The following is a 16,168-nucleotide window of genomic DNA, read 5'->3' on the forward strand; positions in this document are numbered from 1 at the left end:
TAGAACAATTAGAGCATATCTGTGCAACATAAGCACAATGTTACCACATGGTAGTCATCTGGGTAAGTATATCCCACTGGTGCAGCAGCTGTCTCCTGTATGTTGTCAGTGGCGTCTCTCACTCTGTGGGACCCTCACGGATGGCAGCTGCAGCCCTTGAGCTGTTTGGATTTTACCACTGGCCGTGGCGTCTGCGGGACTCGTGGTATTCAGCCTGTTGCGAAAGTACTTCAGTCCTTACTTCCGTCATGCACATGTGTGCCTGGGAAGCTCCTTCTGCATCCGGATCACCGTAAAAAACGCGTGGTGTGTAGTTCCGGCGCTTGCGCACTGCTGTGACGTCACAGGTGCCGCGCTGAATCGCAATCAGAATAGCAGCTCAAAGTCCAATGCCGCAATAGATGATGACAATAAAAATACTGTATAGGGGCTAGAAAAAGGTGCCAATGCCTCTAAAATTCATCCAACGCGTTTCGAAGCTGTAGATGCTTCTTCATCAAGTAGATAAATGTATGCTGTATTCTGTACAGAAATGTACATGAGCAAAAAAAAACACATCAATTATTGGAGGAAAATGATTGGGGGGGTGGGGGGGATGTTCAACAGACAACGGACTTTTTGGAGGTGATGTAGGTGGAGTTGAAGGTTTCGGCCTCTTGAAGAATCTCTTCATTGAAGTCTGGACAGATCCTTTCCTTTTCTGCGTGTAGATCTCTCTATAGCAGCTGATTTCGTTAGACACCCCACGACTGACTGTTGAACTCCGTTCAATGTTAGGGTCATTGTCTTCAAATATGGCCAGTGCGCTATCAATGTGCTTGAATGCCGCAGCCAACATTTTGCTTGACAATGATTTACGTGGCTGTGGCTGGGCCACATCAGCAGGTTGGTGGGCCTCCTCTTCAGCAATTTTTTGCTCTTCTAATTGCATGAGGTCTTCAGTGCTCAACTCGTTAGAATGTGAGGCGAGCAACTGCTCAATATCCTCGGTTTCCACCTCCAAGTTGAGATCTCCGGCCATTTGCACAACAGTTTCTGTAACTTCTGCAACAGTCTCTGTAAGGCCTTGGACATCAGACACAAAATCATGGCACAAATTACGCCAAACACCATTTAAATTGGATTGTTTCACCTCATTCCATGCCTTTCCGATGTTTCTCACTGCATGGAGAATGTTGTAACCCTTCCAAAATTCTTTTAAGGTTGGACCACCTTCCACATCGGTTGCTCTGATGGCCTGGGCAAATGTTCGCCTGAGATAGTAGACCTTGAAGGAAGCGATAACACCCTGGTCCATCGGCTGTATCAATGAGGTGGTGTTGGGGGGCATGATCACCACCATGACGTTTAGATGATGGTCATCCAGGTACACGGGATGGCCAGGAGCATTGTCCAGGAGCAGCAATGCTTTGAAATAGAGGTGCTGGTTCATGCAATATAATTGCACAGCTGGAATAAATTGATGCTGGAACCAGTCCTCAAAAAGGCTCCCTGTTACCCATGCCTTACAGTTGGACTTCCAAATCACTGGAATTGTGCTTTTTGCATAACCCTTGAATGCCCTAGGGTTTTCTGCATGATAAACAAGCAAAGGTTTTAGCTTGAAATCACCTGCAGCATTTGATCCAAGCAGAAGAGTCAGCCTGTCCTTTGCAACTTTAAACCCGGGCATAGATTTTTCCTCTTTTGCAATGTAGCTTCTACTGGGCATTTTCTTCCAGTAGAGCCCAGTCACATCAACATTGAACACTTGACGTGCGCAATAGCCACCGTCCTCTATAATTTTGGCCAATGTAACAGAGAAGGTTTTAGCTGCCTCCTCATCCACACTAGCAGCTTCCCCGGTCACTTTAATGTTATGCAAGTTTGCCCTCTCTTTAAACCGCATAAACCAGCCCTTACTTGCAGTGAACGTTTCCTCAGTGGTCCCTTCTCCATGCTGTTGCTTAATGTCCTCATACAGACTCAAGCCTTGGCCTGAATAAAGGCTAAACTAATGGGCACATGACGCTGGGATTGATCTTCCAGCCATATGATGAGGAGTTTTTCTACCTCAGCAATATGCCCAGCACGTTGCCTTATTGTTGTACCTTGCATAGGTGCTGAGCCCTTAATCTGTTCCAAGATTCTTGCCTTGTCTTTGATTATTGTCACAATAGTTGTGCGAGGTATATCCAAGGCACGTCCAATTTCTGTGTTTGTCTCTGCTTTCTCAGAGCGCTTTATTATGTTTTGCTTAGTCTCCAAAGTAATAGATTTTCTATTCTTTTTTGGATTAACAGTACTTTGCTTTTTGCTTTGATCAGCCATGGTTTAGGGCCTAAAATACACCACCAAACCTTCACACAGACTGTTCAGAATGATTTCCCTAGCCTGCAGCCGTCTGGTTGTTCATTTGTAGCAATTTTTGTAAGCGCCGTAAGCGTCGGATAAGCCGTCCGGGCGTTGTAAAACGGGCCATAGGGATGCATTGACAAGCGTCGGATAAGCCTTTCGTCGTAAAAGGAAACGTCGTAAAACGAGGCCTGTACTTGAAAACGAGAGGTAACGCTCAATGTATTACTTCCCGTTAAAACATTTTATAAATAATAAATGAAAATTTCCCTTGGAGTAAATCACATTCTTGGTGACGGAACTGCACTCACAGAAGTGACGTCACTGCTGGCAGAAGAGGCCATCCGTGTTGCCAGCTCGGCGCGCATGCGAAGGCCTCCCGCGCACGGTACGAATGCACTGGAGACGTTGCCGCCGGCTCGGCGCAGTAAGTGTGGGCGCGCACAGACACCGCACAGGCACAGATTCAGCGCACACAGAGACACAGACACACAGAGATACACAGAAACACACAGAGATACACAGAAACACGAGGAAGTCACAGTTACTATACATATAGAAGTGCAAATAGGTAAAACCGGGCGCGGGGGGGGGGGGGGTATGGGCTGCGCACGCACGTTCTAAGTCAAACTTCTTTGCGTTTTTGTCACTGAAATTGTTTTGATTTTTAATTAAAAACATCACCCTCACAAATACAATTTCTGTGACAAAACAGTGACAAAACACAGTCGTTTCACTTAAAATGCGCATGCTCAACACACACACACACACACACACACACACACACACACACACACACACACACACACACTATTTTAAAGCATATTTTTATCTTGGCTTTCTTATATGTCCTTTGGTGATCAGGTCCTGTATTATGTACTTTGTAGACATGTCGATAAGTACAATCTTACTGCTTCCATAGGAATTGAGATGCTAAGTAGCAAACCGTTGCTGCTAATAAAATGCCCTTGATTAATTGATCATCAGCAAGTGTGACCACCTCTATAAAAGCCGAAGTTTTAGCACTTTGCTGGTCTGGAGCATTCAGGTGTGTTAACACAATGCTAAGGAGGAAAGTCATCAGCAATGATCTTAGAAAAGCAATTGTTGCTGCCCATCAATCTGGGAAGGCGCGCCAAACCCTCACGATCGTCAAACCTCCCCCGCTCAAGGGGGCCTGGTACCCCCGCAGCCTCCCCCTGGCCCTGGGATACCACTGGCGCCCTTGACGCACTCAATACGTCCTGAGGGATTGGCCTGGCAAAATTGTCCTCCGGCCATGACCAGTACACAGTGGATTGTAAAGTCCAGATCCTGCAAAGCCGGGCATTCTCCTTTGCCTCCCTCTGCCCCCCACCCAGTGCCTTGTGAACCAAGTCCATGGTGAAAAGGGCTCCTGTGCAGACTATGCTGCACATTGCCCAGAGACTGGCATATCTCTGCACCAACAGGAGACCAGCTATCCAGCACAGACCGTCGCTTTCCTGTCAACCAAGTCTGGGACAGGGTTATGTCTCTAGTCTGTAGGGACCCTACCTGCCCTGGCTCTGTGCCAACCTGTAGCTGCTCCGCTATACTCCTGACTCTCCTCCCTGGCTGCCTATCTACCCACAGCCCTTCCTTTGGGAACCCTAGGGAATCTGTTAGGGGGGTCACTCCTGGCCAGTCAGGACAAGGGACCTTCTGCCTAGCCTCCCCTAGGCCCAGCACCTCAGCCTCTGCTGATGACTCCTGCTGCTTGCTACCTACCTGCAGCCTCCCCTCACTCCGCTTCTCCCTAGCTAACCCTAACCTGGGTCCTAGGGACACCTGAGTGAGGCCATCTCCCTGACACTGTCTCCCCCTTACCAGGGATGAGCTCAGGGGCACCTCTCCAGATGCAACCGCCTTAGCGCTTGGCTGGCAGGTATCCCTGGGGTGGCACAAACCTGCCACTGCCCCGGATACCCCCAGCCCATAGCCAGGCTGCAACAGGGGGCTGCTGATCTGAGACACCCCCTGAGGCTCTGCCAGGGTAACTGGAAACTCTAGCTGCAATACCTGCTGCTTTCCCTCCCTGGCTACCACTAGCCCTCCTTCTCTCACTGAGATCTGAGGCTGGCTACCTACCTGCAGCCTTCCCTCACTCCGCTTCTCCCTAGCTAATTCTAACCTGGATCCTAGGGACACCTGAGTGAGGCCATCTCCCTGACACTGTCTCCCCATTACCGGGGATGAGCTCAGGGTTGCTGGTGCAGATGCACCCACCTTAGCTCCTGGCTGGCAGGTAATCCGGGGGTGGTCTAACTTTGCCACAACCCCGGATACCTCCAGCCCATAGCAAGGCTGCAACAGTGAGGCTCTTAACTGACAGTCCCCTTGCTGCTCCGCCCAGGTAATGGGGAAGCCTGGCTGCCCTACAAACTGCCCTTCCTTCCTCTCCCCTGATACCCCTATCTCCTGCCACCCCCCGGTCACCCCTATAGTGAAACAACAGGGTACAGTCATAGGGAAACATAAGTCAGAGTCAGTCTGCGACTTGGTCTGGCTTACCTTGCTGGTCCCCGCAGAGACCGCCGCCTTCGTTGGTCCCAATTGCAGGGGGACTGGAGCGGCCGCCGCCGGCCCCATCTGGGCTGGGCAGCACCGGGCCGCTGCCGCAACAGCGCCCAGGTTGGGTACAGGTAAAACGGTGCAGGACAAGGGTCCCAGGTCTTTGTGGAGGAACACAGCTCCATGCAAACTTGGTAAAATAACCCCCTCCCGCAAACCCTGTCCCTCCCCCCAAATAAAACTGCCGCCGGCAGGATGCCGGAGTGGCGGCTTCTTCTCTGCCGCCGCCGCTGGTTCTCCGCCGGGATCAGGTAGATGGCCGCTGCTCTCGGCCGCTGTTGCTGATGCAGCCCGTCCAGGTTCTCCAGGAGACGTCCCGAGGAGGGTTGTCACCCCGGCTGGGCGGGAGCATTCAGAGGATGCCGCTAACTGGGTCATCTTTTCCGCAGCTCGTGAGCGTTGGCCCTGAGGGGCTTCTTCGCCTGACCGCACACTGTCAGGGCACTGGGCATTATTGTGGCCCATTTGTTGGCAGTGCCGCAGCAACTGCCGGTGCTTCTCCGCCACCGGTGGACTAACCCCAGCAAGGGGCAACGGAGTCCAGAGCAGAGTTGCCTGAGTGCCGGGCTCATTCCAGAGCTTCTCTGCCGCCGGTGGACTAACCCCAGCAAGGGGCAACGGAGTCCAGAGCGGAGTTGCTGGAGCACCGGGCTCTGGGAGGGGATAAGCAGGTCGGATCATTGCCAGCTTCAGCTGCTCGAGCCGCTCTGCCGGGGACATCTCTCCCTGTGCAAACATCAGGGCCAGCAATTCTGGGTAAAATGGACTGGCCGCCGCAACGACCAATACCTCTCCTGGTGCAAGACTGCCGTGGTTTCCAAGACCACCCGCTCCCTCCACAAGTCTCTGCCGTCCCGGAGCTGGGTCCCTTCCCTGCTCTCCGGGCGGTGTGATGGTTACAGCAGCTGCAGCTGTGGATCTTTGCTCAGCCTGCCGGGTTTCATGCTCACCGATTGCTGTCTCTCTCTCAGCCTTGCTGGCTGCTGGTCCCCGCGCCGACTTGATGCACTCCTCCGGTCTCAGTGCCCGGCTCCAGTCAGATGGATGGCCGGCACTTTGGTTCTGGAGGCAATGCTTCTCAAAAGTAGGGGAACAGTGAGGAGGTGCCATATCTTGTGTTATATGTTGTACACTGTGTGTTCAATATCTTTAGTCCCAGGAACTCGCAATTACCATCAAGTTCCCACTGGATCACAGTACCCCGCAGAATACTGTAATCCAGGTCCAGTTCAGTCCCGCCAGCTGCCACCAGTTAATTACAAGCTTGTCACGGTAGCTTGTGACAGGCTGTAATTTACACCAAAAACTATATATATAAATATATATATACCTGGGTTTGAACTGGGACGGGACTTAGATATAACAAATTGTATTTATTCCTTAGGACAGGTGAACACACAAAAAATGTACAAATAACAGCAAAATATAGACACTTACTTAAAGATTAGGACAGAAGGCCATCAGGATACAGACTGGGCCATTTCTCCCATATTTCAGTTGACATCACAGCAATACATGCAGGACACATGCAGAACATGAAGCCTTTGCATGCAGGCATCAAGACATTACATGAAGACTTTCCATGAAGACAATGGGTAAAAGGGTGGCTTTGACTTATAAATCATTTTAACCCTTACTTACCAGTGACGGCGCCGAGCCATCTGGCAAAAGTCCCTTTGAAGCTTTTGAAGCTGACTTGGGACTTCCATTGACCAGTGTGAAATGTTACACTTAAACTGGTTAGTTCCTTTGGTCAGTTGGGCCAAGCATAAGCAATTAGCAATTTAGCCTTTGATGACCAGGCGATGTAAATTCTAGCCTTTCCTGCTCATTATCATAACAGGGGGGTGGCAGGTTCTCCGAACTCAACCAAAATTTCATATTTACTGCAAATCCCTTCCTAACTTCAGTTAAGTAATACATACAGGCAGGTGAGACATATTAATACATTCCGTCACTCCTGGCGCTCTCAGAGAGACCAAACATTACAGTGTAATATGAAAATTAATAGAGATATTAATATCTGGCACTTAGTAGCGGTTAGATACACAGTGTTTAGACTCAAAAAAATGGGCTAAATCCCACGAATACACATATGTAATTCTTAGCATGTTCAGCCAAGGACATCTCATAATATTCTTATATTTAATAAGGTCACTCAATCCGATTTCCTGCTGGCAGGATACCTTTTGCTGTAAGGTGTGAGTTATAAGGTTCACCCCCACTCTAGCTTCCTGGGTCCCGCATAGCAATTAGGTAATTACCCTTTGATCAGGACTATTAACTTCCAGCAAGATGTCCTATGTAGCATCCAGCTGGCCCATTCACACCTGCCTTTTGATATGCATTTCCAGAGAGGAAGCTTGCATAGGCAAGTGAATAGACTCATATGAGTCACAGCATTTGGTTCTGGACATTTTAAAAACTGCAGAAAGGCACTTTATCAAAAATATATGTTCCCCTTATGACAAAGTTATATTTTTAATATGTGTGTACTTGGGGGGTTCCCCTGAGGCTGCACCCCAAGACTCAGGGTGCTGGCTTACTCCGTTCCCAAATTACCAGTTTTCAGGTAACTGTTTATTCAGCACTGCATATAAGATTAACCCCTTAAGTCCAGACCTCCTTAATCAGAGGCCTTTGTAAGTGTGAGTTATAATGCTCACAATCCACATTAGCTGCCTGAAAACAGGTATTAACATACTGTACACTAAAAAAAACCCTTCTGCTTTTCACATTCCACTTCAATTAAGCCTTTTGAAGTCCAGATTCTCTGAAAAGACACAATTCCGGGGTATTTTCTTAAACTGTAGCTCATTAACCCCTTAAGTCCCAGTGGGTGTGTTATGCAGACACTGATTAAAACCAGACATTACAATGGGACAGGGGAACAGGGGAGAATACATTTACAGGTTATAACAAGGGTTAAATCACATTTCTGGGCCTCAACCCAGTTAACCCCTTGTCTCCCTGGCGCGGTTAGAGGGGGCCATTGGGGGGTAACCCCGTTAATCCCGGGCCAAACCCTCACGATCGTCACAACCACCAAAACATAAAAATAATAAAATAGGCAAACAGACTTCACTCAACCCTTAAAACAGACTGTTTCAAAAGTCTTGACCAATGTATTTCTCCAAACCCCAGGGGAGCAATGATTTAGGCCATGTAAAGAAAAACATTACATAGTGCAATAATGCTAAACACGGTGAAAGTGAAATTATAAAAGGGAGCTCCAAAATTCCTACTCACAATTGAGTAGAAGTATAGAAGCAATAATCCAACCAGTGGCAATGATGTCCCTGGATGGCGTGTGGTAGTAGGATCAGCAATAATAAGAAAGTGAGTAATGGGCAGGGTAAGTTTATGGTGTGGCTTTGTGGTAATAAAGCAAAGGAATGGAAGCAGGCACATGGTCTTTCTAAAGGTGCAGTTTATTGTGCCACCAAAGGTCCAACGTTTCGGCAAATAGATTGCCCTCTCCTTGATAAAGGCAATCTATTTGCCGAAACGTTGGACCTTTGGTGGCACAATAAACTGCACCTTTAGAAAGACCATGTGCCTGCTTCCATTCCTTTGCTCGAGTACTTTTGGGATGTCTGGACCTCCCTGGATACAGCGCACCGGCAGATAAGTACTCCCCTCCAGCACCTACCAGCGGTGTGCATGTGCTTCTACATATATTTGTGGTAATAAAACAAGGAATAAATGCGGCACACCACAATATAATAAAGAGATTGATACAGTTAACGGTGCTCCCTTCAATGTACGATCGGCTGCGGCAACGTTCTTGCACTTGACAAAGACCTATTAGGTCGACACGTTGTGTATGCTTAAATAAATGTTCACTTTTTTTTAAATCTGTGTGCCTCATCTCCTATTTTCATTGTGTGGCTTTGTGGTAAGTTACGGTCTCACCGCTCTACCGCCCGCGCGGTCAGTCACTTCCGCATCCGTCTTGTTCCTCTGGCGTCACTTCTGGTCACATGAATTCACCCCAGGAGCCATCAGGGGATGCCTCTCTCTGAGTCCTTCCGCAAGCCACGCTCTATGCGTTTCGCCGTACGCAAATGACGGCATCCTCCTGAAAATTTTGGAGCTCCCTTAAAATGTTCCACACTTTCACTGTTTTTACTGTAGCATTATTGCACTATGTAATGTTTTTCGTTACATGGCCTTCATCATCGCTCCCCTGGGGTTTGGAGAAATGCAAGAGGGTATAGAAGAAGGTAGAGCCTTAAAGGAGAATGTTATTAGTAATGCAGAGTTTTAATGGGAAGCCACTGGAAGGACCTCAGGAGAAGTACAGCAGAGACAGACCAAAAAGAAAGGGATATTATTCAAACCACAGTGGGTTTTTTTTGTTTTGTTTTTTATGAAAGTAATAAATTAAGTATAGAGTTGGGATGAGGGAAGGCCAGAGAGGTTAAAGTTGCAGTAGTTGCAATAGTGGGGATATGAGGGTATGCATGAGCATGTTAGAAAAGGTCAGATTGTGGAAACATAGCGGAGGGAATAATGGCAATATTTACAACAGCCTGAATGTGAGAAGGGACGGGAGGAGTCATATATTACAGCAAGGCTGCATTTTTGGCAAATAGGATTAATAATCATTTTTATGTGTCATTTTTTGACTGAAACAATATGGAGCAATTGGGGCTGGTTTAGGTGCCTATGTAGACTTCTCCAACCTATCTTTACATTATAGATTTGTCTGGATGGGTTGATATCATGTACACTTAGATAATCAGTACAGTAATAAATAATTATATAATTTGTATCAAAATGAATTCAGTGTGAGAGCTGCCAGAAAGAAAATGTCAAGTCTCTAGGACCACAACCAGTCATTGGGGGCCACTGGATGTCCAGGGCCACCATTTTAAGGCCAGGAGTGAAGAGAACATTTTGTTAATTTAGTAGCGATAAAGTAAATTATGCAGAGTATTTTGGAATGGTAATTTGTTTTCAGTCATTTATTTACAGATTTGAAAACATTTGATTTCTGTCTTTTTTGTTTCCTTCTGTTAGAGAACTGCCTGAATGAGGAGCAAAACTGGAGCCCTGATAAGTCCAGAAGCGGGTTGACCCAGAGCAGCCCAGAAGTGCCAACAAAACATGATTCCTGTCCCATGTTGGATAAGTGCAAAGAATCGGTGCCCCATGATGGTGAATTTACCGGCCCTGTACAGCACATAGTACAAACTGGGTCTAAGTATGGGTCAAGCAGAAGATATGAGCGAGATGGCCAGCTTTTTGTCTGTTGTGAGTGTGGAAAAAGCTTCTCATTAGATAGGGAATTTCTCACACACGTTTGTGCCCACACTAGGGAGAAACCCTTTACCTGTACAGAATGTGGGAAAAGCTTTTCACTGAAGGGGAATCTCCTTTCACACCAGAGTATTCACACAGCGGACAAACCTTTTAATTGTACAGAGTGTGGGAAACGGTTCAGTAGTAAGAGGTACCTTCTCGATCACCAGAGGATTCATACAGGGGTGAAACCATTCACATGTACAGAGTGCGGAAAAAGCTTTTCACAGAAGAGCAACCTCCTCACACATGAGAGGATTCACACAGGGGAGAAATCGTTCACATGTACAGAGTATGGAAAACAATTCAGTATTAAGAGCAAACTGCTTTATCACCAGAAGAGTCAGACAGGGAAGAAACCTTTCACATGTACAGAGTGTGGAAAAAGCTTTTCATGGAAAAGCCACTTCCTCATACATGAGAGGATTCACACAGGGGAGAAACCGTTCACATGTACAGAGTGTGGAAAAAGCTTTTCACTGAAGCAGAATCTCCTTTCACACCAGAATATTCACAAAGCGGACAAACCTTTTAATTGTACAGCGTGTGGGAAACGGTTCAGTAGTAAGAGGTACCTTCTCGATCACCAGAGGATTCATACAGGGGTGAAACCATTCACATGTACAGAGTGCGGAAAAAGCTTTTCACAAAAGAGCAACCTTCTCACACATGAGAGGATTCACACAGGGGAGAAATTGTTCACATGTACAGAGCATGGGAAACAATTCAGTATTAAGAGAAAACTGCTTTATCACCAGAAGATTCATACAGGGAAGAAACCTTTCACATGTACAGAGTGTGGAAAAAGCTTTTCATGGAAGCGCAACCTCCTCACACATGAGAGGATTCACACAGGGGCGAAACCGTTCACATGTTCAGTGTGTGGAAAAAACTTTTCACTGAAAAGAAGTCTCCTTTCACACCAGAGTATTCACACAGCGGACAAACCTTTTAATTGTACAGAGTGTGAGAAACGGTTCAGTAGTAAGAGGTACCTTCTCGATCACCAGAGGATTCATACAGGGGTTAAACCATTCACATGTACAGAGTGCGGAAAAAGTTTTTCACAGAAGAGCAACCTCCTCACACATGAGAGGATTCATACAGGGAAGAAACCTTTCCCATGTACAGTGTGTGGAAAAAGCTTTTCATGGAAAAGCCACTTCCTCGCACATGAGAGGACTCACATAGGGGAGAAACCGTTCTCATGTAAAGAGTATGGTAAACAATTCAGTATTAAGAACAATCTGCTTTATCACCAGAAGATTCATACAAGGAAGAAACCTTTCACATGTACAGAGTGTGGAAAAAGCTTTTCATGGAAAAGCCACTTCCTTGTACATGAGAGGATTCACACAGGGGAGAGACCGTTCACATGTACAGAGTGTGGAAAAAGCTTTTCACTTAAGAGCAATCTTTTTTCACACCAGAGTATTCACACAGCGGACAACCCTTTTCATTGTACAGAGTGTGGGAAACAGTTCAGTACTAAGAGCTACCTTTTCATTCACCAGAGGAGTCATACAGGGGTGAAACCATTCATATGCACAGAGTGCGGAAAAAGCTTTTCACAGAAGAGCAACCTCCTCACACATGAGAGGATTCATACAGGGGTGAAACCATTCACATGTACAGAGTGTGGTAAAAGCTTTTCATGGAAGCGCAACCTCCTCACACATGAGAGGATTCACACAGGGGTGAAACCGTTCACATGTTCAGTGTGTGGAAAAAACTTTTCACTGAAGAGAAGTCTCTTTTTACACCAGAGTATTCACACAGCGGACAAACCTTTTAATTGTACAGAGTGTGGGAAACAGTTCAGTACTAAGAGGTACCTTCTCGATCACCAGAGGATTCATACAGGGGAGAAACCTTTCACATGCAAAGAGTGCGGAAAAAGCTTTTCATGGGCGAGCAACCTCCTCGCACATGAGAGGATTCACAAAGGAGAGAAACTGTTCTCATGTACAGAGTATGGGAAACAATTCAGTATTAAGAACAATCTGCTTTATCACCAGAAAATTCATACAGGGAAGAGACCTTTCACATGTACAGAGTGTGGAAAAAGCTTTTCATGGAAAAGCCAGTTCCTCATACATGAGAGGATCCACACAGGGGAGAGACCGTTCACATGTACAGAGTGTGGGAAAAGCTTTTCACTGAAGGGCAATCTCCTTTCACACCAGAGTATTCACACAGCGGACAAACCTTTTTATTGTACAGAGTGTGGGAAACAGTTCAGTACTAAGAGGTGCCTTCTCGATCACCAGAGGATTCATACAGGGGAGAAACTTTTCACATGTGCTGAGTGTGGGAAACCGTTCACTACTAAGAGGTGCCTTCTCGATCACCAGAGGATTCATACAGGGGAGAAACTTTTCACATGTGCTGAGTGTGGGAAACAGTTGAGTAGTAAGAGGTGCCTTCTCGATCACCAGAGGATTCATACAGGGGAGAAACTTTTCACATGTGCTGAGTGTGGGAAACCATTCAGTACTAAGAGGTACCTTCTCGTTCACCAGAGGATTCATACAGGGGTGAAACTTTTCACATGTGCTGAGTGTGGGAAACAGTTGAGTAGTAAGAGGTGCCTTCTCGATCACCAGAGTATTCATACAGGGGAGAAACTTTTCACATGTGCTGAGTGTGGGAAACCATTCAGTACTAAGAGGTACCTTCTCGATCACCAGAGGATTCATACAGGGGAGAAACCTTTCACATGCACAGAGTGTGGAAAAAGCTTTTCACAGAAGAGCAACCTGCTCACACATAAGAGGATTCACACAGGGGAGAAACCGTTCACATGTACAGAGTGGGAAACCATTCAGTATTAAGAACAATCTCTTTTATCACCAGAAGATTCATACAGAGTGGAAACCTTTCACAATGGGGGAAAAGCTTTTCTTATAATTGCAACTCACTCACATATCAGAGGATTCATACAGGAACTAAATTTATACAGGGGATAAATTTGCTTTTTCAGATTAGTGTTGGGCAACATACTGATAAGATAATAATGTCGTGCTAATAAAAGTGGTTGGTATCTCGATACTTACCATTATTTATTACTATGATATTTATATATGCCAACTGTAGAGAGCTGAGTCGTGTGTGTCTTCCAGAGAGAGGAGGGGGTGGGTCGCCAGAGAGAGTTGTGAATTAAGTTCTGGAATAGAGAGAAAGGAGTGGGGATAGCTCTAGCAAAGGAGTGAAGGCAGGTCTGGCACAGAGCGAGAATTGGGTGGGTCTTACAGATCAAAGTGGGGGCTGGTCTTGCAGAGAAGAGTGGGGGCGGGTCTGACAGGGAGGAGTGGGACTGAGTCTTGAAGAGAGAACATTTGGGGTAGGTCTGGCAGAGTACAAGGTGGGGTGGATCAGGCAAAAGGGGTGGATTGGGATGGGTAGTTCAGATAGAGCAGTGTGCCAGGTTTGGCAGAGAGAAGGGTGGTTGACAGTCTGGCAGAGAGGAGTGGTGGTTGGTCTGACAGAGAGAGAGAGAGAGCAAGAAGTAGGGGCAGGTCTGACAAAGAAGTTGGGGCAGGTGTGGAAATGAGAAAATAGTAGGTGTGGGTATGGTAAAAGAGAAGTAGGGGTGGGAGAGTCTAACAGAATTCTGGGGAATACAGATACATATATCCAATTGAAAAGTGACCCCACAAATCAATTCTCTAATGAGTTACAAGAGCTACTCATAACGTGAAAAGTTATCAGGATCTTAAAGGAAAAAGAATTTACATATCTATCAAAGGAGAAGCCAACTCACAATCTTCTATTTCATACCTAAGATCCATAAAATTTTGACAAATCCTTCTGGAACTACGATAATATCGGCTATAAACTCCCTAACCTCCAATCTGAGTACATTGATGTTTACCTACACAAATACGTTAAGTCCCAGAAATCATACTTAAAAGATGCTACTGGTATATTAATTGCGTTGGATAATTACAAATGGGAGGAAGGAATGATACTAGCTACATGTGATGTGACATCTCTACACTTCCATAGGACGTGAACAGGGGTGTAGAGCCATGAAACATGTATTATACAAATATGTTGAAATAAGGAAATAGAATACGGGGAGCTCAAGAGAAAAGAATACAAATAAACAATGATCAGTGACAGTTTTGCACCAATGAAATCAAATGAAAAATAACTCAGTGTGGTAGCAGTGTGTAATATTTTTTAATTTTTTGCTGTACTCACCCGGCCATGTGTGAGACTAACTCACAAAGTAGGTTCTTTGTACACTGGAGTGTCTCCTTCCCTTAGCTATCGAGTTGTCCTGTTCATTCTCTGTATCGTGTATACACCTCAGCTATAGAGTTGTCCTGTTCTTTCTCTGTGTATAGTATATACACCAATACCCGGCGTCCTCATGATACACCCAATAAGGATGACAGATGACAGATAGCTGTTGTCAGCATTAGAATGTATGCAATGTTAAAATTAATTTGTATATACAGTTTCATTGATCTTCAAAATAGGTGAAAAGTTCTAATATTCATTCTATTTTTATATTGTCTATGCATAGTCTTGATGAATTGCATGTTTTTTTGTGATTACAAATCCTTTTGTTTTTATATCCTTAAGTGGTCTGAGATGTCATTAATCATGCATATAGACATTCTTTGCTTTTGGGTCGGTTATAAGCTTAATAGGATGCATGAGGGTTAAGGTGATTGATTTATCTAAATCACAAATCCAACCAGAGCCTTTTTTTTGCATAGAAATGTTCTTGGGGTTGTTCTGACAAATCTCTCCAATCATGTCATGTGCATGAGGCTATAATTCTTTAGCTTAATGAATTGTTTTTATACCTTTTTATTTGTTAGTGACAGACGATTGCAAATGAGACAGAACAGTATGCAACAAATGTATTCGCTTCTTATGTTATTGTGATTCTGTAACTATTTGCAATTTGTTTCTTGTAAAGTGTTTGTGAATGTTTGAAATTAACTGTGTGTGTTCAGGTGGACGTCAGAACCGGTGGCTGATTGGTTTAGCTTGCTCTGACAGGGGTGACCAATTCACTTCCGGGTTCGCGTTACACTTAAAAACTCTGAACTGAGGGTTACACAAATAGGGACCTTGATAAAGCGCTTGCAGCGCGAAACATGTTGGCCCGTTTTTGCCTCTTTTTTTATGGTCAATTAAACGTAATTTTGGAGTTATCATCTCTACTTTGCCTTTGTTCGGGTGGTGCGACGCCAACTTTCTCTTACGAAGAGGGAAACTTTTTGGATCCATTAACTTAAGACTCCGGTTCCCCTAGGACTCAATGTGGATATAGATTTGGGAGTGTTCCTTTCCTAATCCATTGTCAGCTAGGATTTGCGTCTTATCCGCAACGGTAACAATATGGATACATCATCCAGTTCCACCAGTCCATTCCCCAATGTTTTACTAGGCTGCTTCCAAGTGTATTAATTTCGGACTCTGTGTATGACATTGAGTTTCCCTTTCTGTTTTTAAGCATGTACACTATACTATAGCTATATTGTATCAACTCATGAAATACCTTTAATTGGTTTTCGGTAATTAATTTAATTAAGAATATCATGCTTAAACCAGAACACATTTAAATATGTTTACATCTCGGTTTCAAGATCTATTAGGCTTATTCTTTGCCTTCCAATACTTTTATATGACTAGGCATATTGGCTACTACTATCCACTATGTGCACTGTTGTGTGTCACTGGTGATGGGAACATTTATATTGTATCAACTCATGAAATACCTTTAATTGGTTTTCGGTAATTAATTTAATTAAGAATATCATGCTTAAACCAGAACACATTTAAATATGTTTACATCTCGGTTTCAAGATCTATTAGGCTTATTCTTTGCCTTCCAATACTTTTATATGACTAGACATATTGGCTACTACTATCCACTATGTGCACTGTTGTGTGTCACTGGTGATGGGAACAT

At 45.2% G+C, this 16,168-nt stretch overlaps 1 protein-coding gene across 6 annotated transcripts in view; it reads left to right on the forward strand.

The window, feature by feature from the left end:
* Positions 1-15,407, forward strand: part of LOC142488328 (uncharacterized) — a 40,663-nt gene extending 25,256 nt beyond the window's left edge. For all 6 annotated transcript variants that reach the window (XM_075588700.1, XM_075588699.1, XM_075588704.1 and 3 more), the window contains one exon: positions 9,952-15,407. In XM_075588700.1, the coding sequence (XP_075444815.1) occupies positions 9,952-13,067 (3,116 nt within the window). In that variant the 3' untranslated portion in view covers positions 13,068-15,407. The remainder of the gene's footprint in view (positions 1-9,951) is intronic.
* Positions 15,408-16,168: the final 761 nt, after the last annotated feature.

This window comes from Ascaphus truei, chromosome 2 (assembly GCF_040206685.1).
Source record: "Ascaphus truei isolate aAscTru1 chromosome 2, aAscTru1.hap1, whole genome shotgun sequence".
Lineage (NCBI taxonomy): Eukaryota > Metazoa > Chordata > Amphibia > Anura > Ascaphidae > Ascaphus > Ascaphus truei.